Below are 26,568 nucleotides of genomic sequence, written 5' to 3'. Positions count from 1 at the left end.
CCAAAGTGCGACAAATTCTAAAATTTCCAACAGTCCCTGAAGGCTGCAAAAGTTTCTCATGCGCTACCCTCGTCTCTCCACCCCCGCATGCACACGCACACACACACACACACACACGCGCGCGCGCACACACACACACACACACACACACATTCCTGTAGGCGGAGTCAGTGACGTGGGGCCGTTTGTGAATGAGCAGCGCAGAGTGGAGCTCACCTCAGAGCAGAGCAGGGTCCCGGCAGAGCTCAGGAGCACAGAGAGGGAGAGAGAGAGAGAGAGAGAGAGAAAGAGAGAGAAAGGAAAAGTTTGCAAAATGGATATCTTCACAGGAGTTAGACCTTTATTGTTTTCATATGTTCTTATTAATGGTATTCTTATTACACTGCAGACTAAAGAAGGTGAGTGCAATTGTTAATTTATTTCCAAAAAGTTTCCTTGATTCTGCTAAAGTTGAGGTGAAGCACGCATGCCATGCGGGGAGCCTCCTTTAAGAATCTTTAAACCAGGAAACACACTTTCTTAAGTCTGTGACAGCCTAAAGTTGGATTTTAATATTGTAAATATTTTTGTAGTTGTTACAGTTATATGTGCTTTATTGACAATCAATTGAGTCAAAAGTTTTTCCTCTGCATGTGCGCCCATGATTTAAACTTTATAACTCCAGCAGGTGAATTCTGGAGAGCAATTTATCTCTGATATTTAAAAAGACTTTTTTTTTCTCTAACACAGATTACTCACGCCTTCATAATTGTGCATGTAATGGACAACATACCCATATGTTTTATCTAACTCAAGGAACTAGAGTTTTAAACCACCATTATTTTAATTGTATGATGTTTGTAGTTTGGAATCAAAACTTTTCAGCTTTGGGGTAAAACTCACTTTATTTTGAAAATACATTTATTTCTATTTTTCTGAAGAATATCAGAGGATTTCTGTTATAGTCTAAATGAAACTTTCCTGGCGAGTTTAGTGTATTCTGGTATATTTACACTGCTCTCATGTCTTCACAGAGGTGCTTTTGGATATGAAGGCAACAGGAGGTGAACTGGGCTGGTTGACATGGCCCTTAGACCAGGGAGACAAGCCTGGGGTGAGTATCGTTCCTCCAGCTCCCACGTTGCTGCTTGGAATTTGCCTTAAGGATAAATCTTCATGCGGAGAATGCACAGGAAGGGGCTCTTGCTGAACTTAGAGCCTCCTGTGCAAAGAAATATTTGACCATTCGACTTGTGTGGTTAGCTCCTCTGTATTTGTATATGTCAGGTTTCTATCAAATCTGGCAGTAAAGCCTAATGGTTGCTCCATTATGGATCTGAAAAGGAGTCATATTAGGAGTTGCCTGCAGAGCATGTCTGAGCTACACCAAAGCGTAGGCAGACAGAATAGCTCCTAGCTCTCAACTGGGAATACTTGTGGCTTTTTGCGGTTTCAAGGCTTCAGCTCCAGAATTGTATGTTAGAGAGCAATTAACTTTTAGTGAAGTTTGCAGCATGTGGTACCTCTTTTTAGAGGGGGAGGGGTTTCAGACAGAGCCAATCACTCAGAGCTACCTTTTTCCTTAAGGCAGAATTAAATATCCACTTTAAGAGATGTGTCCAGAAGAGAGTTTCATTATTGCAGCCAAATGCTGCAATTTCCCTTTTCCAGCCTACAGGAGGAATATGTGCCTTCTTCTACAAAGAGGTTTCAAAGTAATTCACCAGGAGTGCTCATGCAAATTCTCTGTAAATAGCCACATTTCATGTGCTGATGACTCAAAGGCATGTGCAGGCATGCTGTTCACAGTAGCTCACCCAACATTTTCCAAGTTTCACTTCTTAAATTAACACACTATTTTCACTTTTTTTCCTCTAATAAGCATCAGGTGTAGTTTCTTTTTCTATGGAAACATGGTTTTTATTGTGCCCACTTTCTCATGAAACTACCATCAGAATAATAATAATTATTCTAAGTTTTAAAGGCCACTTGAAAAAAATGTTCACCAGCTGTTTAATAGAGGTGTCGTTTCTGCTGTTAGACATCAAGTTTACACACAGAGCCACACACTTAGCCAACAAAGCACATTCCTTTAATTAATAGCACAGTGGCTACATGCAGAGAACAAACCACAGGCTCTGCCCCTGTGGGGGCCGGTTGGTTCTCAAGAGCTAGTGTTAAAACACGCTGTCCATTTTTTTTGAAAAATATTTGTGGCCACATTTAGTATTCAAGCTAAAATAAATGGTTGGGAGAGATGACAGGAGAAGCAACAGTCCGTGAAAGACTGCATTTGAAATAATTTTGTATCTGTGAAAAGTTAGAAATTCCTCCACATACAAAGTCCTTGAGGATTCCTGTAATGTTTCTCTGGCTCAGGGATTGGAGTTCTTCATGTTGTAGAAATGAGTAAAAGCTTTGAAGGATGGTTAAAATATTAAGGGGAAGTAATTAGCAGTATGTAGAGCCATGGCTTCCCCTACACACACACACATACACACACAGTGTTTTTGTTGCCAGGTTCTGATTACATGGGTTTAACCCTCATATGAAGAGCCGGGGCCCTTTTGTTTTTGCTCCCCCTTATTGCCTTGGTTCAGCCCGGTATGCCCCGGGGCTCCCCAGGGGTCCATGCTAGTACCTCTAACCCTGTTGGTTTGTGTGGTTTTGTTTCAGTGGGAGGTCGTCCAGAGGACCCTGAATGGCTCTCAGTTCTACACCTACTCTGTCTGCAATGTCGCAGAACGTGAGCAGGACAACTGGCTCCGTACCACCTTCATCCAGCGACGTCCAGCGGCTTCACGGGTTTTTGTTGAACTCCAGTTCATCGTCCGTGACTGCAACTCTTTCGATGCAACCTCGCTGACCTGCAAGGAAACCTTCAACCTTTTCACGTCTGAGTCGGATGCGGATGTGGGCACCACCTTTCGCAAAGGCCAGTTCAAGAAGGTGGCCACCATCGCACCTGATGAGATCACCAGCAAGAATGAGCTACGCATTAACACTGAGACACGAGTGGTGGAAAACCTGTCAAGAAAAGGTTTTTACTTGGCTTTTCAAGACATTGGAGCCTGCGTGGCTCTTCTCTCTCTGAGGGTCTACTACAAAACTTGCCCAGCCACAGTGAAGAGCCTTGCATCGTTCCCTGAGACTGTGGCAGGAGGAGAGAACCAGGCGCTGAGGGAAGTTAGCGGGGTGTGCGTGGAGAACGCCGTCATTGAGGACTTGCCCCGCATCTACTGCACCGTGGATGGAGAATGGGTGGTACCAGTTGGTCAGTGCCAGTGCAAACCAGGCTATGAAGATGTCAAAGACACGTGTCAAGGTAAGGCCATGCTGTTGAATCTTTGGTATTTCTAAAGGTCTTTCTGCTCCCTGGATTTTTCTGCTTTGTTTGAGTGTAAACTCAGTTCCCATGAGTGTCTGATTTTAAACGGACCATTTGGCATTACTCACCATTTACCTCTGTTTCAATTACCTTAGGTTGTAAAACAAGTCCATATGGCAGACTGCAGATAGTTATAATGGGTGTTATTATCATTGTTCAGAGGAATTCTCCCCTTGGCTAAAATGACTCCTCTGCAATGGAAGGAATGCTGAGACCTTCTTGTACAAGTCCCGGCATCATCCCTGACCTTGGAGCGAAACCTATAAAATTAGGAAATGTGCTGTTGAGTTTCAGCCGTGATTCAACATTGTGTAGTTTTGTAGAGACGTTTGAATGGACTTTGAACATCAACTTAGTGTTTTAAAATGATACAACCTTTGTGTTTGAAAAGGTTAAAGATGGGAAGTGTGAACAGTCTTTAGTCTATATTTGTAAAATGCTTTAAACCACTTTATTTACACTTCATCATTTCAGTGTTTTGCGTTTTAATCACACTCATGACTGGCTATAACTTATTTAAATAAGTTAATATTTAGATTGTTGAGTGAATGAATGTACATGTTGACATCCCTCCTAAACACCTTTGATAACATTTCACATAAAGTATCGCTTTAGTTTATGACTTTCAGCCTGTTGCATCAGGTGATTTCCTGAACCCTCATCTGCTTTCTTATCTTGATCTGGCTCTGATATCCAACTATAACTCAGGCCTTTGACTTTGTAGCTGCAAAGAAGTTTTGTTTTAAGTTCAGTAAAGAGAGTTTCTATTGTTGTGGGAAGGGCTGTCACAGAGACTGCAAGTGATCAAAGAAGCTAGAGGGCTACTACTGTACTGTGATGGATTAGCATCTTCAAGGCTGCTGGGGTGCTGGAGGCGGGGAGGGGGGGGGAGCTCGTTGACTTTGTTCATCTCAAGCATCAGAGAAAAAAGAGGCCCTCCTGTTGAGCGTGGGCATGCTGGATACATGTTCCCCTGTCTGTCTGTGCATCCATCTCTCCCTCTTACCCCTGTGTTTCTGAACTACCTGATCCTCGGCTTTGGGGGTGTACCGTGTCGCCCCAGCTGTGTGTGTGAACACACAACACAAGCCAACATGTAAGGGCCTGTTGAAATCTGCTCCATGACAAAACATCTCAGACTCCCATTAGACTCAAGAACTCCACATTGACTGCTTTTTCTAAAACTCTCTTTTGGACACACAGTTGGTATTTATACCTTTAAAGCCACTTGAAACCCAAATCCACAATAGCCTTATAACTGTGTGATGAAGAGGCTGTTGTGTCCAGTTGAAATTCAAAGTATTGTCGTTCAAAGCCTTTTTCACACTTGTAAAAAACTACTGACGGTTTCTGGGTGAGCTGCTTGTGTGAACGCTAACAGCCGAATGTTTCACTCAGATTTCATCCGGAGTTTCTCCTGCCAGGCCCCTATAGTACTCTTTCAGCATTCAGTTCTAGTGAGCTGATGTGAGCAGCAGCAGGATATAATCAGGAGAATTCACCTCGAGTGGGTGGGACCTCTCCCATCCACTCGAGGTGAATTCTCGTGTGGTGAAGTTTATTCCCTGTTTTCACACATGCACTGAACGCACATTAGAAAACGTCACGAGTTTCTGCTAGGTTTCGCTCGTTTTTTTTATCACCTAATTAAGTCCGCAATCCAATCGTCCAATCATACGGAAGATATTTGGCTGTTTACACCCAGCATTGGCATCATATGCATTTTCGAGCAAATTGAGGATGACTGTGTTGATTACTTTCGGCAGGTAGACACAGGCTATGAAGCCACCACAAAGCATTGCATTCATAACATCTGAGCTAACGAAGAAAATGTATGCTAAATGCTAATTGCATGTCTAGCAAAACATTTTGCAACTCAACATTCAGTCACATGCAGATGTCAGCTTGATGTCATACATGTATTTTTCCATGTTAAGCCATATTTCCGGAGACTTTCATCACACCTTTAAACAGAACTTGGAGTAGAGTTGTAAATCCACATGAAGCATTCTCTATAATAGATTGCTTTCCCACTTAGTTTTTCCTCCCATTGGTAACGAAGCGATAAAAGCGCTGACGTTTTCTGTCAGTACATCATTTTACAGCTGCCAGGTAAGATGATTAGGCGGGAGGAATGAAAGAGGAGTCATACAAAAGTGAGAGAGAGGGTTGTGTTTAGCGGAGGGGTGTGATTTTAAAACAGAAAGAGGTGAGGAATGGAATGTAAAGGTAAGAGAACAATGAAGCACTGTGTTTCCCCCCGGTGAGGCTGGAGGAGCCCACCTCCATCTCCACCTTCACCTCCTCTTCCCTCTTGGTTGGTACATTCCTGATCAGTTTGCTGAGGAGGAGCCTCCCTACATTACTCCAGACCTGAGGAATTCCCCGAGGGGGGAAGAGCAGCTCCGGGTCAGGCCCTCACATAAAAATGACTAAACAAAGCAGCCAGAAAAACCACTGAGATGAAGTCAAATGAGAGGTCGGGAGACGCATGAGGGCAGTTGTTGATGAAGGTGGAAATGAATCACAGGGTCGCAGCAGTGCAGGGCCAAGATGAATGGTTGGACGGGCTTAAAGAGGAATCTCATGCAGACACACAGTTAATCATTCTCCCCACTTCTTTTCCTGAACTGCGTGTCTGTCCATGGAGAAAACCACAAGACTTCAACTGCGGTGTTTTTTCTTACTTAGGTTGAGAGTTTCCATGTTCACTGATGTGTTCACTCAGTTTTATGACTCCTCTGCCCAGTGAGACCTGTTAAAGTAGAAATCTGCGACGATCTGGTTTTTGTCAGTGTCTCCTCATCAGTCTCAGAGACCATTCATACGTCAGACTTTATTTCCAGGAGCTTTTTCTGTTTAAACTCCCGAGCTGAGGTTAATGTAGGCGGCGTATGGTGCATTTTCTCCCCGTGACCGTCATCGCTCATTTTAACATGAGAGTCCATCTTTTTCACAAACAAACGCTAAAGATAAAACGCATCACTTCCTGAGCCTGCAGCCACCTACCACAGTGCGGCAAATGTAAAAGCTTTTATGAAGCGGTTGTAAATCATATCAGTCAGCTGTGGCGAGGAGCAGAACGGGCTTTTGTTTTTCATGGAAGCAACACAGACTACAATAAAAGAGAATTATCTTAGCTCTCAAAATACATCAACCTCAAATGCAAAATGCTCTGGAACCAGTTTAAGCAGAGTTCAAGCTGCTCATAAAGTTTATGTTTATTACTGCAGTCAGCACATGAAGAAGGCCTGAGGAAATCTGTCACATTAATTACTTTCTTGTTTATAATATATGCAAGCTGTGTATATTTTCCACTGCTCTACAGCTAATTCAGAACTTAAACTCTTTTGATATGGATAGAAATGCACCAATAAAATAAATATGTCCTAGTAGGAAAAATATTCAAATTGTTCAAGCAGAATGTCAAACAGTGTTTTCACACATGCACAAAACACCTGAAAAGGTTCTGAACATTTTAAAGGTTTCATTTTTTGCCCTGACTTTACCCAGAATGTGTCCTGCAAGCCCCCTGGCAAATTTTCTGCTTGAAGTTATTCAGGAAATTTCACCACAAGTGAGCAAGTGGGACGAGGATGATGACATTCATTTACGGCGACCAGTGCAGGACTAGTGCGTTCTCCTTGCAGGTAGTGCAGGGACAACGCCCCCTGAACGTCTCCTGCTGTGAGGTGCATGTGTGAACATGCAGCTCAGGAACAACTCAGGAAGAATTCCGGGGCAGCCTGCATGAAATGTACTTTGAATTTTCAGGAGTGCTCATGTGAAAACAGCTAATACTTGTTAAAGTTGTGCATTCAGAATATAACCTTGTGAAAAACAGAAGTTCATCAGTAAATCAAAGTATCTAAAGACATCTTGTTCATAATCCTGAACAAGTTTTAACAACATAAATTATATCACATTACTGTATTTCTCTCAATGAATATAAAATCAGCATTTTCTAGTTAGTTTAGGTAGAGTAGCTTTTCTATCAATATTGGTTTCATATTAAAGACAATATTTTTACAAATTAATACAGTTAGCAGGTTGCTATGTTTGATTGCAAAGCAACATAACATATAAAGTACAATCCCCTTTTAAATTAAACTTATGCACAGCACTTAGGTATTGAAATCATTTTCCATGACTTCACATTGGTTGTGTAAAAACAGATTCAGTAAATAACAATAATCGAAAAACAAGGTGGAGGCAGCTCTCAGTGTGTGTTCTATAAATTATTTCACTCAGCGTCTGCTTTCTTCCAGGATTGTGCGCCTTTAATCTCTCCAGCGAGAAAATAAACATTCTTATTTTTAAATTCTGGAAAAAAAATCTCAACTTTTGTGCAGCTAAGCAATTGGCTTTGCAAGGACAACAACACTGTGGGTTTCCACTTGTGACTCACTGTTGACACTGACACAGTTTTTACTCCGTTCCCAATCACGCCCTTCCTTACCCATAATCCTCCCCGGCACAATAGAACGGCATACCATGTGTCAGCCCACAAAGGACCAGGGGCTGCCCTGGCTGGTCCTTGGGTTTGTGTTCAACGGTCCAGGTCCACACCTCACCAGCCGCTCTAATTCTTCAACAAATACGGCTTAATCCCAAATCATGGTTTGCACAGGCCTGTGTTTGAAAAGGGAGACACAATGTGGCATATATACGAAGCACTGAAGGCACTTTTTGTGTCTTGATGGAACGACTGTCCACTCAGAAGTTCCAGTAAAGATATTTTTCCTCTCGCTAAAAGAAGTTCCAGTAAACTCTTTTCTCTCTCCCCTCCTTCCCTCTGTGTCCGTGTCTCCGTCCTCATCCTCAGCTGATGTAACAGTCGGTGACTAAGTTGTAGCTGCATGACTGTATGCTGCGGCGAGTCATTTGTATAGGTAGTAATTGACTTGGGTGTGTTTGTGCTTTTTAAGTGAAGTAACTACAGGTTGTGCATACTTTTTTTCGCCTTTGTGTCGTCTCTTTTGCCCTCCTCTCTCTCTCTCTCTCTCTCTCTCTCTCTCCCCCTCATCCCGCCTGTCCCTGAAGACTCTTTCTATTTTATCCCCAGTTTTCTGCCTCTCATCTTTTATTTATTTGATAGTTTCTAATCCCAACACATTATTCTAAACATCATTCTTTACGCAATCACCTCAAGAAATGTACCCCGCTGTGCAAGCTTTCCAAGTACAACAAACGGACAAACAAGCAGTTTTTCCTTCGTGCGTTGTTTTCTTGTTGTGCATGAAGTCACATTGATACTGTTTTCTCTGGCTGCTGTGCAGGTCATGAATATGACACCAGTAGAGTTTAAACATCCCGTTTCACACGGCCCTGATGGGAGTATTTAGACTGTGCTGCGTTCTCCTCTCTCTCGATGGTAAATACATTTGTCCAAGACTGACTCGTGAAGATAAATAGAGGCTAAATTTGAACAATGCTGCCAGATGGAGAGTTAAAGTGGACAGACAGAGAAAAACAAATGGCCTGGTTCGCATAGTAGTTAAGGCGAATAAACATTTAGTAAAGGTGAAATGTAAACTTTAGCGGTGAGTTTATTTTTTGTCTTTATATTGGAAGTTAGGATTTGGATTTGGAGATACATTCTGCAGTAAGCTACATGTTGAATATGACAAGGCTTCAGTCCGTCAATTAGTTTGTACGCACAGCATTCTGCTTTGTAAACTTTTTAAAACCAGTCTTGTGCAATTTCAGCCCAGCTGACGTTTAATATACTGAGAGATGTGAACACAGCACCACACCTCAGTTTGACAGTGTTCTGATTTAGTTGGCTTACGCTGGATTTCACGTGATGAAATCGCCTCACTCCTGCAGGATAATCCTTACACTGACATTATCTGCTCTACCTAACATCCTCCAATGTTGATCCCTGTAGCTCGTCTCCAGAAAAAAAGGAGAAGCTGTAAGTCACTTAAACGTATCGGAAAAACGCTGCTCATGTAGCTGCACAGTCTGGATATATCCTCTCTTTAACTCAAAAGCCGCCCTGATTACTTTGAATTTATGGTTCCCTTAGATGTCGTGCCAAGGTATCGTCTGCCTCGCGGGGCTGGATTTAAGGGAGTTGGTTAGATAATGGGGGGACTCTGGAGAAACTTTCAAGTGGTGTCATGCACCGTCTTGTTGGGCAACATGTGCAGAGAACAGTACACTGGTAATTACTGCGAGCAAGATGACAGGAAATGTAGCAAAGAGGAGATCTGGTGGCCCTACAACTATTAAATGTGGATTAGAGCAAATTGTATTCTTGTGGTTTAAGAGTGTGATCAGTGTGATGCTGCATCCTCTGAGGTGTTAGAATATCTGGAACACACTCAGTATGAGTTTTTAGATCAGATAGGGTTTTCTTTAAGTCTAATCTGTGCTGACTCTAATAATTGTATTATGCTGTGACTGTATATTGTATCATGAACGTAGTTTAGGCTGCTTTAGTTGATTTATTCATTTATCTTGTATATGACTGACATGTAGTAATGTTCTTATGGCCAGACAATGTTAGCTACTTTTCAGGCCCAGCGGACATTGAGCAAAATATGCATTCATTTAAGATTTATTTTGCTCTTTATTGGATGATTGGTGGTCCAATATTCATGCCTCTTTCAGCTGTTATCCCAACACAAATTTAAAATTGTAAAATATCTGGAACTTCAGATTTTGTTTAATAAGCTGCTGCCGGTGTTGAAGCATGGAGTTTGTGTAATGAAAAGCTTAACTTTGAACTTAAAGAGCCCATATTATGCCCTTTTTGGACTTTGAATTTTTTGCACATAGATGTGCCTAAACATGCACAGGACACTTGGAAAACACACTAAAGGGCATATAAAACCAGAAAAAGAATAATATGGGCCCTTTAAATCGAAAGAAAAAGAAGATATGTCGACAAAGAAAAGCTATTGAGTAGAGCTCCATTTGGTGTCGTTTCTGTCAAATTTGAAGCACATGTAACCTGTTTAAATCCACTTTGGAACTGTGTTTGAATGCAGTCTGCAAATGTAGTATCTCAATCTCTGCAATTAGTTAAATAACCGAGCCTCAGCATTTCTTGGCTGTTTTGAGTGTGTTTTGGTTGTGGTCAGGAAGTTGGGACATTTTTCCTCTTTGTGACATTCCAGAGCCTCGAGGCTGTGAGTATATGTGTGTGTTGTGTTGGGGGAGTCCAGAGAAATGTGAGGCACATTGTATTGTACTTCTGGTGTGTGAGGTCAGCACTTTACTTCCCCCCTGTCAGTCAGTCAAGCCCCCCCCCCCCCCTTCTCCCATCACCACACAGCACCCACCCACCCTTCACGGCTAGCATGACGAGTCCGCAGCGGAAACCGGAGGTCACCTAATCCCTGGTTGACTCCCCGACCGGTTGGCTCAGGGCTTTCCATTGTCACTCCATGCCGAGCGACCTCGCTCAGCCACTTTCCATTTTGTTGTCCTGCCTGATAAGTCTTTTTGTTTATGGCTGCATTTGGTCCCATTTTTGCCTCTTCCCCTGTCCAGGAAGCAGACGGCTGTCGGCATGCAGTGTGTGACAAGTCGGCCTCACAGTTGTGTAGTGAATGGTGTTGTGTTTGCCACCTGGCTGTCTGGGTTCAACCAGTTACATGCAGTCAAACAACTAAATGACTGACCAACTGAGGCGTCTGAAAGCTGTGACCTTCATGGCAGCCAGGATGGTTTAAAACATCTTCTTTACCTCATCTCATAGTGGAGGATAATCTGTATCGCACTCTCACATCTCAAAATACTAAAATATTTGGTTTTGTGGGGGAGGGGCGGTTCTTTACTTATGGTTTCTTTTTCTACAGCCTTAGGACGTTTCCACAAGACAAACAGGTGAGCAGTAAATAGTAAAAGCGAAACTCTCCTACAAGCAAACAAGGCAGAAATGTAACAATGAGATTTGCAAGAACAGTTGGCAAAAAGTCAGGGTGAAAACTGTGGCCGTTTGCGTTCACACATGCAGCCCATGTGGATAATGTCCAGAACTTTTCCGAGTGCAGTGCATGAGTAGAAGAGGTTTATTTTAGACCATGTTAAATGAGTTTTTTAGCCTCTTTGACTCCTTTTTTTTTCAACCTCTGTATCACTCCCTGTATCGTTGAGCCTGAGCGGACAGAGGGAGTGAGGGGAGAAAGGGGATCAGGGAATTTATTGTGTTTGTTAACAACCCCAGATGAAAGCCTGAGTGCAATTGTAAAACAGATGTAATGCCCTTACAGCTGCTCCATTGGCCAGCTAATCCTTTTGACTAATGTCCCCCTTCACACACATGCACACACTTCTAACAGCCCCTACACCTTTACTGCCCCCCTGCCCCCCTGCCCCCCCCTTCCAGTCCTCTACCTCAGTGACCTCTGGCTCATGTTACCGGTTCACCTCCCCCATCAGAGAGCCCCATTGTTCCACCACAACTCAACTCCCCCCAAAAATGCTAATGACATGTTGTCACCCTCCATACAAACAAAATGACATGACATATTGCCATTAGGGTTCTGACTGACTCGGGGAATGAAAATAAGGGGTTGGGGAGGACAAGGTGAGGTAGACAAGGGTACGACCAATGACAGGACTAACTAGAATCCTGATTTGTTTGGGTAGCTGATAAAGATTTAGACATTGTATTTATTTCTAAAGGATTTATTTTTTCAAGATGTCTCGTGTTCCAGGCCGTACTTCTGACTTTAACTTCCACGGTCAACTCTTCCTCCCCCCTCCTCCTCCTCCTCCTCCTCACTGCGAGCATATGTTTGTTTTACTTGGCCACTGACTCCTTGTAAGCCATGCACAGTTTAACTCACATCTACCCCCAGGCAGACATGACCTTTCTGCCTTTTTAAAAGCCCAGTGCCGGACTCGATTGTGGGGGCCCCCCTACCACTTACTGACTTCAGTCCTGAGGGCGATTTGTGTTGTCAAGCCACCATGTTACCCCATTCATCCATCTATCCGACCATGCATTCATCACTGTCGCCATCTCATCCATCTTAACTTCTGCTGACAAACCCAGAGGGGGGGGGGGTCCTTGGGGGGGCTCCCACTCCAGAGCCACTCGGACTCCCAGAATATAACAGGCCTCTGCACTCAGTCTCAATAAACAAACACAGAGCCACTCAAGGCACACAGGGCCTCTCAAATGACAAACAGTTCCTTACTCTGAGGGAAAAATGGATGTTTTAAGTTCGTCATGTTTCACCTCAAAAGAGCGAGGAGCCCCACCTTGCATTTAGGACCCACGTTCATGTCAGGTCGACACATTTTGGCTTCCTCTACAGTTATTATTCCGTCTCAGGACTCTGGTTGTCTCAGCACTGGTTCGTCCTTTGGTCGCGCTCCGCTGTGTTTCCATGCTTTGATTGGCTGCTGAAGGAAGGAAGGCTGCATCAGCCTCGCACTTCCTGTTTCCTGTTGTGTCCAGCAACAATCCGCAGCCGCGCTCCACCTCCCCAGTGGAACCGAGAGATTTCCTTTCACCGGACTTTGCTCCTTTGTCGAGGAATCCTCTCGTTGAATACCTCAGCACAGAGTCATCTAGTCATTTCACTGTCACTTTGACTCGTTAATACACAAACGCAGTCACCTTTATTACAGAGGATTTGGGCTGAAAGTGGAGCTGCAATAAAGGCACTCTGCTACAGGGCTCCTGTTGGGTGGTGTGCACTGGAATGCATCTTGATTATAGAGGCGGCTCACAGTGTAAGGCCATCATCTCCACAGTCCTGACCACGATGCATTGCAGCCTGCACTGTAGCGCCAAAAAGAGGCTAGTCCGCCTCTATTCAGTTGCCATGTGGCATTTCGGCTATTCCCATCTGCAATGCTTGTGTGTGTGTGTGTGTGTGTGTCTGTGTGTGTGTGTGTGTGTGTGTGTGTGTGTGTGTGTATGTTTTCTCTTTCAGCACTTGAATGGCATGGCATTCTCTGTGCCTGTTGGTCAGTGGTGAATAGCAATGTTAATGGGTTAGCTGGGCGCCTTTTTAAGTGAAGACTGGGAGGAGAGAAAGGAGGGGAGGATGGAATTCAGGGATTACGAGGAGGAGAGGTAGGGGTATGAATTGGGGTTTGCAGGCAGCAGCTGTTGCCCCTTCTCAATGGAGGCGCTCGCCCTGGCCTGTCTCTTTTCTTTCTCCCCTCTTTTCTTCAGGCCTCAGCAGGATACAGTATTCCTCTCTCTCTTTCTTTCTCGAACCTTCTGTTCCTCCACAGCTCCTCTCTTCTGCCTCGCCCTAACCTCTGCCTCGTTCACGTTAATGAGTACCAGTGGTTGTGAGGGGAACAGCTGGGCAGGGAGAGAAGAGATGCTTTCTTGAAATGAAGATTGAGTAACATGCAAGCCTATTTCAGAAACAAACTAATTCTTCTCATGCTGATTGGGTTTCTTTCTTCCATTGTTGTCATGCTCTTCAGTTAAAACACACCTCTTCACAGCCGCTCTATACGGCAACAACAATGAACCGCAATTATAGAAGAAGCTGAATAGATTTGAAGAGAAAGTCATGGTCGATCGAGTAAATCCCTCTGATATGACTTAAATGGAAGTGGAACCTTGTGCTTTCCGTCTTGCGTGAGTTTTTTTGCTGCTTCCAAATGGACTTCATCTCAAATGAACCGCAATGAAAGACCAAGACAGTATCACTGAGTGAATCTGATATCGTCTCTGTCCTTGGCTCTTATTCAACTAACCTCTGTTGGAATCTGACATAGAAGATGTGTGTTTGCCTTTAACTTTTATTGCTCTGCCTTCATTTGAACTGGCAACCAATCCCTGTGTCTACCTTATCTGATCATTCTCAAACCATTCTCTTCTTTGGTTTCAGTTCATTCCCGTCTTTTCTCTTTTGCATGTTTGTCTTCTATCTTCCTTGGCCTGCATGTTGGCTCTCATTTGCATTGTCAACATCTTATGACATGAGCTATGTAAACACTCCAGGCAACTTGGGCGGAAGCAAATGTGTGTGTGTGTTTATATATGAGTGAGTGTATCTGTGTTTCTGAATTGACTTGGCAGAAGGACATGAACAGGTGACAGGCAGCGGACATAATCCCTCTTCTGATGTCAGAATTACCCATGTGTCCACGGGTGTGCTTTGCATACATGTATGTGTGTTTTGTGCATACAAATGGATGTGGGTGCATGCGTGCAGTTCATGCATTAACTTGAATGTGTGTGTGTGTGTGGTTGGATGAATGTGTGATGGTGTGAGGACATGGAGCAGCAGCCGTTGGAATGCTCTTGCAGAGTTAAAGGGGGGCCGTCTCATTTTCACTCTCCTTTGTGGCGCGCTCTTTCCAAAATTTCACACCGCATTAAGTTCATGTTTCACCACCGCTACGCACAGCTGGATCTTCTACCTGCATTTCTTTATCCTGGACTGGACCTGTGAAATCATGTGTCATCGTATCTAGGTGATACAGTTACAAAGGCCTGCATGTTGGTCCCTGAAAGACGTAACATAATAGACCATTAGGTGCAAAATGATTTTTGTGCAATTGAGAGCTGCTTCACTCCGTATGTCCTGGCCCTTTTCTGATTTTTGTTGTCTTTAGTTCTGACTGACTTAGTGTCGTGGAATGTGGGGCGACTGGTTGTGTTTGCTGAGAGAGACACTGCATGAAAACAGAATCAGAGGGGGGTTGGTGCTTGAAACAGTAAGAAGTAGGAGTGCCAATGAGGCAAGGAGTCTGCGTTCTTTCAGGGTTGGGCTCATGTGAGCAGTGTCTTAGCTTCTATGGGAAAAGTTTTAAAAGGTAGAGTCAATACTAGGAAGAGCTGTGTCTCTGTAACTCATCCACTTAGACCTTTAACCTTGACATAGTAACGTGTCAGCTCAGCCTTGCTGGGTTGCACTTAAGTTAAAAGTTCAGCGCATTACTGATGTTTCAAACAGGCTCCAATGATCTGGAGAAACTGGCTGTGTGTTGTGCAACATGTTGCCTGTGGCCACTATTGTCCTTGTTCACCTGCTCATGTAAATATTTTCTTTGTCTCTGCAGAATGTAAGCCTGGCTTCTTCAAAGCCGAAGCGGCCACTGACAAGTGTGAGCCATGTCCTGCAAACACCCAGAGGCTTGACTCAGGGGCCTCGTCATGCCCCTGCATGGATGGCTTCTACCGGGCCCCAACAGACCCCCCTACAGGACCTTGCTCAGGTAACCCTTGATCTCGAATAAGACCCTTGCACCAGATCAATGAGCAAGCACGAAACACATTTCTCTGCAAACATTTTATTTGATTTATATAAATGATCCTATTCCTGAATTTCTGGACATCCTTCAAATTCAATTTTTTTTAGACTTTGAAGGGTTCCCATTGGCTCAGAAAGGAATGCCCCATGATTTGTTCCCCTTGATCGCTTCTTTCCTGTTTTAAACTTACATCCTTTCCCAACCTGTGTCCATCAGGCTTCCCCTCTGCCCCACAAGACCTCATTGCCACCACCACCCAGCTCTCCCCAGGGAACCTCCTCCTGTCCTGGAGCCCGCCTGAAGACACCGGAGGACGCAGTGACATCACCTACAGCATTGAATGCCAGCGCTGTGAGGGCACTGTTTGTCAGCCCTGTGGAGAGAAAATCCGCTACGAGCCGGCCAGCTCAGGCCTGACTGACACCAAGGTTTCAGTGAGCGAGTTGGACGCTCACCTCAACTACACGTTCACTGTGGAGGCTCATAGCGGCGTGTCAGTGTTCGCCAGTCAGGCGATGCCTCGTGCTAATAAACCACCATCCACCAGCGCCCTGACAACATCTCTCCACTACACAGGTGAGTGCTGCCTAAATGAGGAGAAGTAGTGATGCTATCTGGGCTACAGTAATGACAGATGCTATCTTTGAGGCAGGGACAGCTCTGCATGTCCAGTCGTGCTGCAGCACATTACAAAAGTGCGGCCTTGTTTAGTGAGTTTTCAACCTCCACTTTATTTATTTTTTCTCTCTATCATCTCTCCTTAGATCCCCCAAAGATTACAACGATGCGACTGGTTGAGAAGACCTCCAACAGCTTGTCCCTTTCCTGGGACGTTTCCCCTCGACCAAGGGTCCAACTGCGACCCATCCGCTATGAACTAACCTACCGCAAGAAGGTCAGTCACTTTTGTTCCTTCTCCTTCTCTGTGTAGAAATAATACAATTCAAGTCGGTTAATTTTCTGCGTTTACACGTTAAATGATCTACTCCATGATGTTAAATTTTAAAACTGGGGTTTGCGGTGGAAAAAAGTAAGACGGAGCTAAATTTCAAAGTATCCAGGGAGAGAAATGTTAAAGCTATTACCCAAAAAGCATAAAAGTTGCACAAAGACTGAAGCGATGTGAGAGTGTTTGATAGGGAGCTCATAAACTGACTATCACTGTAAGCGTTATCATAAATATTCACAGGTCTGACCATGATGGAAAGAGCACAGAATGCAGGACAGAAAACTTGCCAGGATAAATCAATAAATTATTCCCACTGACTGAGATTGTAACGTTTCATATATTTAACAGAACAACTTCTCTCCGATACTGAACTTTTCCCCCTGGTTTTCCTTCTTGTGTCTCCCAGGATGACAACCTGGATGTGACGACCTACACTGTGCTCATACTCGAGAAGAATTCGGTGAAGATCAATGATCTGTCTCCAGGCACAGCCTACCTGTTCAGGGTGCAGGCCCTCGGCAGCGACGGCAGCCCGGGAGGCTCCAGCATGGAGGAACAGTTTGAGACCTTGCTTCAAGGTACAGAGAAGAACCACATCACAAGAGCATCACAAGCTTTTTTTTGTATGAATGCACTTTTTTTGATATGTGACTGTATTGTATTTTCTTTACGTTCCCCAGAGCGCCTCACTCAGAACAACACAGCAGTTATCTTCAGTGCAGCAATCGGAGGAGCAGCCATGTTGTTCATTGTGGTTGTGGTCCTATTCCTCCGCAGACGGTGAGTATCCGCTCCCCCTCCGCTGCTCTCCCTGTTTGTCTGTCAGGTTGGTTCTGTTGATCAGTCAGAATGGACCCTGCTTCACCGGCTTCCTCTCTCATTCTTCTGCCTTTCCTTTGTGGGGCCTCCAAATGGCCTTTGCATTCAGTCTTTCCTCACCTCTCTCTTTCTCTCTTCCTTTAGCCAACTTTCTCTTTCGCTTTATCTGGATCTGTGTCCCAGCACTCACTGGGGAAGAATTTGCGTTGAATGAGCCTTGTCATTGCTCAGTGGTTATTTTCTAGTAAGTGTTGGAGCCTTTCAAAGGAAATTGGTCCGGGGTGGTACATTGTTGGTGATAAGAGGGGCTTCGTTTCTTTCTGTAGCAGGCTGCAGGCACTTTGTAGAGGTGACCTGTGCCTGCACTGAGGCAGACTGTAGCCGGTCTGTCCACCTCCCTCCTGCCTGCTTGTCTCCCTTTCAGTCTTTAAAATCGGCTCAGCAAACATCATCTATGGTTAGCCTTTTTTCTAAAAAGCCTGCTTGTGTTTGAAAGGCTGATTGCACCAGTGTTGGGATCCTTTTTAAGCCCCAGAACATCTTGAAAAATGGCTACAAAGGTTGCTATGTGCTATTGATATTAGTGCAGGCAAATGATTTAAAGATAAAGGTGCATTTGTTCAATGAAAATGGGATATTAATTTGCAGATGTGTTGTATCTTTTTCTACAGGAAAAGAAACTCTCACACCAGGCAAGGACCAGAGGACACCTACTTCTCCAGCTCAGGTAGAAAGAAAACCTCTTTCATCTCTTTATTCCTCTGTTTTCTATCTATTTCAATGTGTTGAATTAAATGTTCCTTCCCTTTTTCTCTCCCAGAGCAATTGAAGCCTCTCAAGACCTACGTGGATCCGCACACCTACGAGGACCCCAACACAGCTGTCATGAAGTTTGCCACTGAAATCCACCCCAGCCACATAACCAAACAGAAAGTCATTGGAGCTGGTGAGTGACAACCCCGCAGAAACAATCTGCTGAGGGGCTTAACTCGGGAGATGTTGACAGATTTTTCCAATCCCCAAATTCGCTGTTTATTTTGTGCGTTTTCTCCACCTCAAAAGGCTGACTGACAGTGGTTACTTTAGTCTGATTTAAATCCATCTGGCTGAGTTCTCACACAACAAGTCGAGACATTTTTCTTGTTTTGCAACTCTCGGCTGTGTGATTCATGTTTTTTTGGCTCTAGGACGAACCAATCACAAAGAGAAAGTGTCGCGGAAGACGTTTTTTTATAAGGATATCAAAGCTCCTTCTCAGTACCTTGCCAGATCTTTCAGTAAAGGTTTATTCAAGTGCGACCACCTTTACCCCTTGAACTGACCGTCTATTTTCTACATACACCCCCTACTCAGTTCCCACGACCGTGCACCCCCCTCCCCTACCCTTCTCTCCTCATGTGACAGCTGATTCCCATGCTACCACACCACAGGCCATCCACTAATTAAACAAAATAGACTCTCCCTCAACACCCAGCCTGAACACACCTCTGTGAGTGAGCCTCAGGCAAAACAGCCGCAGAGACGTCCTTCGTCTAACACTTAAGCAGAGGAATCCCCTGCAGCTAGAAACCTGAGAGCTCTATCAAACACATATTTATGTGCTATCTCTTTGAATGTCTCATTGATCTGAATTCTTTTCCCTTCAGGGGAGTTTGGTGAGGTGTACAGAGGTATTCTGAAGGCTCCGTCAAGGAAAGAGGTGGCAGTGGCTATCAAGACGCTGAAGCCGGGGTACACAGAGAAACAGAGGCAGGACTTTCTGAGTGAGGCCTCCATCATGGGTCAGTTCTCCCACCAGAACATCATTCGTCTGGAGGGGGTGGTGACCAAATGTAAGGACTTCTGTGAGTTCTGTGGCCTCTTTTTACTTTGCTTACTTTGCTTAATGCATATTCTGGCCCAGTCATGGCAATTAAAGTAACTTGTTTTTTTTTTTGTATGTGCAGTCAAACATGCAATGATCGTGACTGAGTACATGGAGAATGGTGCACTGGACAGGTACCTCAGGGTAAGTCTGCAAAATACACAGTCTTTCCTCTTCCTGTTGAATCTGATCTAACATATAGTATTTATCAACATGGATTTATTGGCTATTCATCATCAAATCAATTAATCAGACTTTATTCAAATTGCACTTTTCATAATTCAACAAAGTTATACAGCAGAGGTCAAAAACAAAATTAATAAAAAACAAATAAACCCAAACCCACAATCCATTCACAAAATAAATGACATGAACTGACCAATCGAGGAAATAGAAGATGTAGAATAAAATATTAAAACTCAAAATAATAAAAGAGAATTATAAATTGAAGAAAAATGTAAAATATTTAAACACTTTGAGATAATGCAAAAAAAATATAATGATAATAATCAATGGAAAAAAAAAAGATAGTTATATATAAGAATGAGAAGATCAATGGTTGTTATTTTTCTTCCACCAGGACCATGATGGGGAGTTCGGCTCCTTCCAGTTGGTGGGCATGCTGCGTGGCATCGCTGCAGGTATGAAATACCTCTCCGACATGAGCTACGTCCACCGTGACCTCGCTGCCCGCAACATCCTCGTCAACAACACCCTGGAGTGCAAAGTGTCTGACTTCGGCCTGTCCAGGGTGCTGGAGGACGATCCTGAGGGGACCTACACCACAAGTGTGAGTATCTGTTCAAAAATGTCAAAATGGAACGAGATGTCGAGGAACAGCCATGTTGTTGGTTTTATTTTACGACAAGTCCTGCTTTTATTGTTCTGTTTCTAACATTAAGCTTTTTTATCTTTATCAGGGAGGGAAGATCCCCATTCGCTGGACTGCTCCAGAGGCTATAGCATACAGGAAGTTCACCTCAGCGAGTGATGTGTGGAGTTTTGGCATCGTCATGTGGGAGGTCATGGCCTTTGGTGAAAGGCCGTACTGGGACATGAGTAACCATGAGGTACTTCGCAGTGTTTACATCAATTGCATTTAAGTTATTCTTGATAGTAAGAGAAGATCTAATTATTCACCTGGTAATGCCGTTGCAGGTGATGAAGGCTATCAACGAGGCCTTTAGGCTGCCGGCGCCGATGGACTGCCCCTCAGCCGTTTATCAGCTGATGCTGCAGTGCTGGCTCCAGGATCGCTCCAAGAGGCCTCGCTTTGGAGACATCGTCAGCCTGCTGGACAAGTTACTAAGGAGTCCAGAATCCCTGAAGACCATCGCAGACTTTGACCCACGGTACGATTTATTTGCATAACAGATAAGGGCTACAAATGCATATTTTTCCAGGGCTGACTCTTCAGTTGTTGCCATTATAAGCAAATATTTCTTTGGAATCAACCCCCAAACCAAAAATTTGGCAAATGAGGCTGCGCTCACACTGCAGCCAAAAATGACCGGCATCTGATTTTCTTTTGATCCTATGTGACTCATATCTGATTATTTTCATGACAGTGTGAACAGCAAAAGTCAAACGGTATCTGATCTTTCAATTTCAGATTTGGGTCACTTTCATATGTGGATTCCCACATCAGTCTGATACAGGCCACATTTAAAATCAATGTTAACAGCCAAACAAAAAAAATCAGGTCTGAGCAAAAATTCAGCATCAAGGCTTGCAGTGTGAACGCAGTGAAGAGTCATTTTGGTCTAACTCCTGTTGCACCCTTACAGTTTTCTATACTAGTTGTTTAAATGTACCTTTATTTAGCAGGGACCCTTGATTATAAGCACTTAAATCCACATGGTCCTCTCTAAGATACTTCATTTAGGTGAGATTTTAGAATCTCACCTTGTAAGATACCCCTGTGACACATCAGTGATGTTTAATAGTTGTTCTGCATAATAAGAGATTCTAAATCTTGAGCCAAGAGCCCTTAACAAAAAAGTGGTATGCTTTTCTGCAAAAGGAATGGCTTGTGTGTCTTGCACATTTTCAAATATTAGGCCTGAGATGACTTGTTCTAAGCCATGTGCAAACATCAACATCTCCTTCCCTCAAACTTGTCTTGAACGATTAGAGACTCGACGTTTGCCGATCTCAACAGTCTTGAGTCTTGACTGGGACATGCTTCAGAACACTTAAAAACCAGCTCTGGCACCAGCTCCCCTTTTAATGAAGTTATAAAGAGGCCGGGTGTGGAGGGTTGTTTGGGGGAAGAAAGGGAATAGCTTTAAGATGTTCTACTTAAACCATTTAAAGGACACACTGACACCTTGCCTGCCAGGCTAATGAAAGAAATGTGTGTGCACTCTTGGCAGAGGAATACGAAAGCTCTGTTGTATGTGAGTGTGTGCCTGAATGCATATTTTTCCTTTTGTGAGGAAGCATTAAAGCCAGAAACGATGAGAAAGGACAAAAGACTGTCATGCTCGTATCTTGATCGGCTTTCGCCCCGACTGCTCCAACTGGTTTTTATCACCGACTGGTTTCCTGTTCAGTAATTACAGACCTCAGTCTTCCGCCTTTGTTGTGGGAAAGCCTGCAGAATTTTATCATTTGGATCTACTTTTCTTTACTTACAGCGTATCCATCCGCCTGCCAAGCACCAGTGGCTCAGACGGGTCCCCCTTCAGGTCGGTGTCTGAGTGGCTGGAGTCCATCAAGATGAGTCAGTACAGCGAGAACTTCACCTGTGCAGGGGTTGTCACCATGGACCAGGTCTTACAGATGAAGAACGAGTAAGTGGGCATTTCTTACTGCAGTTGAATTCAAAACAGTTTTCAAGAAGGCGTTTGGCAGGGAGAGGATTTTTACTCATCAAATTATGCCATGAATTTAAAAAAAGTCCCAACGAGTAATCCATCATGCACATCGTCTGCCCCAGAATACATCAGCACTTGTAATTTACGACTGTTTTACTGAAAAATGTTGTCGGCAGAATAGTTTGCGCACAATATAATCTTCGACCTCAGTTACAACTTGAGAAATGTTTAGAGATGGAAAAAGTAATGGAGGGAAGGAGAAGGAGTGGGCTCATTTGTGGTAGACTGGTGGTGGTGGCTTGTGGTCGCTGCAGTCCTTATTCTTCTTCCCCTTCTCCTTTCTGTCTCTTATCCCTCCGTGCACGTACACACCAGCTGCTCTGAGCTGCACTTCTGCTGGAGCCCCGACAAAAACCACCAGTTATGCCTGTTAAGGGCAAAGGCCCGCTGTGGCTTTCTTTAACATTAAAGGAGGGAAGGAAGAGGAGAGAATTTCCTGTGGAGCAGGAGCAACTAAAGGAGATTAAGGAGCTGAAATAGATTGACGACATTTGAAGCCCCGTCGTCGGCATGTCTGTTCTTCTAGAAAGATTGAAGAGGTGCGCTGACAATGTAGCCCCTGAACTCATCACAAAGGTAGTTTAAGGCAATTGGATCTTCTCACATGTGTGAGAAGGGGGTAATTTGCTGAAATGGACTGAACCTTTTAGGGGGGAAAAAAAGGCTCTGTGAAGCTCACAATATAGGGTCATTTTGGGGCATTAACGAGAGCCAGAACTTTTTCTAACCGCATGACCAGCCAAAAGACACCCCGTTCCCCCCGGCGGTATCTCAGCTTGTCTCATGATTTGGGAGGATTGGTACAGTCTCAGGCAGACAACCCTTTTGAAGTATTTGTCATACAGAATGGTGTGATTTCATCGCCCCATGTTTCCATCTCAGGGCATCTGGAAGCACTCTTAGTAAAGAAAAAAAAGAACGGCAGTTATTTACGACACACCCTCTGCTCGCCAGACGAGTGATTCATGGTCAACGGGGAGAATCCTCGTTAAGTAATTAAAGCTGTAATTAAGAATTCTGGCTGCTGTGTTGCAGGGCTGCATTATGGCTGGTGAAGAAGAACTCTCTGTATCATCCTTTAATTAGAAAGACGTTGAGGAAAATAAACCTCTGGATGATTAATAACTTGGAGAACAACCAAAGTACTGGTTAAACGATCAAGCTTGGCAAGTGCGGAGTCAGCTGGCACTTTGTCATGTTTGATGAGTGACAGATTAGTAGAAAGCTTGAGGGACAGGAAGGATGTGTATAAAGGTGTTGGATTGAGGCCAAAGTGTAAACTTACTTGCAGCTCTCTCATATTTCTTCATGTCTCTCTCTCTCTCTCTCTCTCTGACAGGGATATAAAAAACATTGGGGTGAGACTGCCCGGCCATTTGAAAAGAATCGCCTACAGCATCTTGGGTTTGAAGGACCAGACCAGCACTCTGAGCGTGTTTGCAGTTTGATCCGCAAAATAAATGGGATGAATGAACTTATACTGCACTGAAGCAGGGGGCCCTTTGGACTCGAAGCAGAGCTGGAGCGGTACTGCCGGGGCGGCTTTGGATCAGCAGGACCAACAGAACTAAGCCATCCTGGGGCAGACTGAATCATAATAACCATCTGTACATTTTTGATTTCTTCATCTTATTCACACAGGGAAAAAAAAGAAGAAAAATATACAACAATAGAAGAATCAAGTAGACTCTGTATATTTAGATATTATTATTACCCATCTCGTCTGTACAGATATGATTCACTGCTCATGCGTTTTTTTTTTTCCCTTTATTTCGCATTCCTGCTTTATAAAAATCAACAATCCAGCCAGTTCTGGGAACGGCTTCAACTTTACAACATTGCACCCAGAGCTTTGTCGCATTCAGTATCCAACGAGCAAGAGAGGCACAGCCAGCATGATAATATAGAGGCAGAGGAGTCCCCGCCCCGGCTCAGGCTGTGGTTGCTGCTGATGTCACAGCGTCTCTCTTTAATTGGCACTTTGGTCCCTCTTCCTGTTGGAACAATGAGGATGGAGAATTTGGAGGGCTGGGATTAGCTTGAGCTGGCCCAAAGTTAAAGAGACTGTGTTTGCCAAGGTGTATAAACACAGGTGGGCTGGGTGATGCTTCTGGCCTTCTGCTGGGTCCGCGCAGATATTAAGCTATAATCATGTAAAAATGATTCTTATGAGAAAAGAGAGCATATATATTCGGTACTCAGTTTGTACAGATTCACTTCTTTTGTTTGTTGTTTTTTTTGTGTGTGTTGGGCAATTCTTAAAAAAAAAAAAAACCCATTGTGATTCTTTTTTATAATGTAGCACTTGGATCAAGAATCTTGTTGTCTTTGTTTGTCTCTGGATTGCATCTTAAAATCACACACAAAATCCTGAACAAGATGTTTAAACTGAGAAAATGTGTGAATGATATCAGTTTCAATTAGAAAGAATAACTTCTCTAAGAGGACGTGCATCCGATATTTGATGAATTCGTTTTTTCCATGATAACGGCTGCATTTTGTTTGTTTTCTCAAGATCCGGACTTTTCATATTCTTAGGATAACAACGCTGGTTTTCATGTGAAAAGTTGAAAATGTCATTGTTGTTTTTTTGAGATCTTAAAAAAGGGTCTCATTATCACAAAATAATCGTTGTAGTTATTTGGAGATAACAACATAAAGAAGCCACGATCTTGAGAAAATAACTGTACTCGTTATCACGGGAAAACAAGAAGTTAAATCAAGTGTTTAGATGTATGTCCGCTTAGGTCTGCCGTACTGAGGAGGGTAAAGTTTGTCGACGTTCAAACGGCCCTGCAAGAACAAACAAAAAAAAGGTTTTAATGATGAGTTGTGGTTAAGATGATTTCATACTTAATAATAGTTGGGTTTGCGATTTAAATATCTCATTACGTTTGGTAAAAGTTATACAAATATCCATTATAATTTCTGTGGGTTTGAGCAACACATGGATGGGATGAAACTATACGCTTTGACAATTTAGAGCTCGACTCGTTCCAGACATTCAACGGCATTTTTAAGTACCTGTTTGAGGAGCATTAGAGAGAGTTCCCTTCAGCCTGTTTTTAAAGAAGTGTAGTGGGAAGTGTATAGTGGACGGTTTCTCCAATGCTCTTAACTGATGACTGCAATTTTTTTTGTGTTACTGATGTACACCTTCTTTTACTTGAATTTTTACTGTATTTTCAAATGTATCTACAATTCTTCTTTAGTCCATAGATCCATCTTTGTAAAAGGGATTTCTTTTCATTATTACTCTGGTTGACTGGTTGCAATGCCTTCTTTTTGTGTGATTTCACTTTGTACCATAAAACCAAACTGATTATTTTTCTATAACTTACCATCATTCTTCTACTTTTGCTGCCTTTCCAAACATTGTGAGAGCTCCTTCAACAAAGAGCCGACTCCTTCCTTATTGCCTGTTGTTTTATACTGTATTTAATAGCCTATTTATTTTTTACCTTTTATTTATTTATGCTGATAAACACTGAGCTGGGATTTTAATTGAAGGTTGTTCTCTCATTCTCAATAAAGAAAAAAAATATCAAATTTTCTGATCTGATTGTTTCATTTCTGAGATTGCCTCTGTTGCATGTGTGGAGCAATAATGTCTTTTATTGAATTTATAAAGACTGCTACGTCATTGACGTCAAACAGGGCAGAGGAATGCTTTATTTATTTAAAAAGCTCCAGGATGTTTAGACTTCCACCTGGATCTCCTTATGATGCTGCTGGATGGTTTAACTCCAGAGGGGGAACCTGTAATAAGCATGATTGTATGTTTCATTACCTGCAGGCGGAAACTAAAGTTCAGCCATAAACATTCACAGAAACACACACACACATGCAATACCAACAGAGGACTCAATAGACACACCAAGTGAGGGCCTCTATTTAACTTTTCAAATCTCTAACTGTAATATAAGTGCAATTTAATCACACAAATGCAAATTCCTTTTATACAAACCGTGGCCTTCTAAGCCACACAAGGCTCTCTATTCTGCTTTTCAAGTATCTTAACCGTAGACTGGAAATAAACATAGAAGTCACCCATTGGGACTTGTGGGGGGCTCTTAAAGCCCATCAACAGCGGTCGCCATATTGGAACAGCTGTCTCAAACAAACTTTCTTTCAACTTTACACCAGGCAAAAATCTGGAGCTGAGGCAAGAAGCCTCCTGGAAAACAGCTACTCTGTGTCCGCCTATCAGTCAGGTCAGCTACGCATCTTGTTATGAATAACTCATATTCTTCATAAAATAAAAACAGACGAGTAAAAGACAGATTCTACCCCTGTACATAGTGTGCTGATAAAGACATGAGCTCTTCAGATCATTTTTTTTTTTAACCAGGCTGTAAACATCATTATGTCTGTCGTAAAAACAGAAATTGTTGAATGGGTGTGTATGTGACTTTCAGGGCGATGCAGCTAGCCTCAAGTGGACACTTGAGGAACTGCAGGTTTTTGCACTTCAGCATTGGCTTTATTTTTTAACACCAGA

At 43.3% G+C, this 26,568-nt stretch overlaps 1 protein-coding gene across 2 annotated transcripts; it reads left to right on the top strand.

Moving 5' to 3' along the window:
* The first annotated feature begins 217 nt into the window (after window positions 1-217).
* On the top strand, window positions 218-25,616 carry epha2b (eph receptor A2 b). Of its 2 annotated transcripts, none has more exons than XM_020635346.3 (17): window positions 218-398; window positions 1,014-1,093; window positions 2,656-3,304; window positions 15,365-15,520; window positions 15,773-16,132; window positions 16,321-16,451; window positions 16,912-17,083; window positions 17,186-17,285; window positions 17,996-18,051; window positions 18,145-18,270; window positions 18,971-19,156; window positions 19,271-19,332; window positions 19,769-19,978; window positions 20,109-20,258; window positions 20,347-20,540; window positions 21,828-21,983; window positions 23,407-25,616. In XM_020635346.3, exons 1-17 carry the CDS (start codon window positions 314-316, stop codon window positions 23,513-23,515), a joined length of 2,982 nt encoding a protein of 993 aa, XP_020491002.1. In that variant the 5' UTR covers window positions 218-313; the 3' UTR covers window positions 23,516-25,616. The 2 variants fall into 2 exon arrangements, with proteins under 2 accessions (XP_020491002.1, XP_020491001.1); XM_020635345.3 differs by having other exon boundaries at window positions 18,971-19,168.
* The last annotated feature ends 952 nt before the right edge of the window (window positions 25,617-26,568 follow it).

Source organism: Labrus bergylta, chromosome 12 (assembly GCF_963930695.1).
Source record: "Labrus bergylta chromosome 12, fLabBer1.1, whole genome shotgun sequence".
Classification (NCBI taxonomy): domain Eukaryota; kingdom Metazoa; phylum Chordata; class Actinopteri; order Labriformes; family Labridae; genus Labrus; species Labrus bergylta.
Note: the sequence above shows the minus strand (reverse complement) of the source record. Positions and strands in the feature narration are given on the sequence as shown.

Coding starts and splice junctions, on each gene's coding strand:
- epha2b (XM_020635345.3), top strand. CDS start 314: ATGGATATCTTCACAGGAGTTAGACCTTTATTGTTTTCATATGTTCTT. Junction 15,521..15,772: donor CCCTACAGGACCTTGCTCAG/GTAACCCTTGAT, acceptor TGTGTCCATCAG/GCTTCCCCTCTGCCCCACAA. Junction 19,979..20,108: donor AGGGGACCTACACCACAAGT/GTGAGTATCTGT, acceptor TATCTTTATCAG/GGAGGGAAGATCCCCATTCG.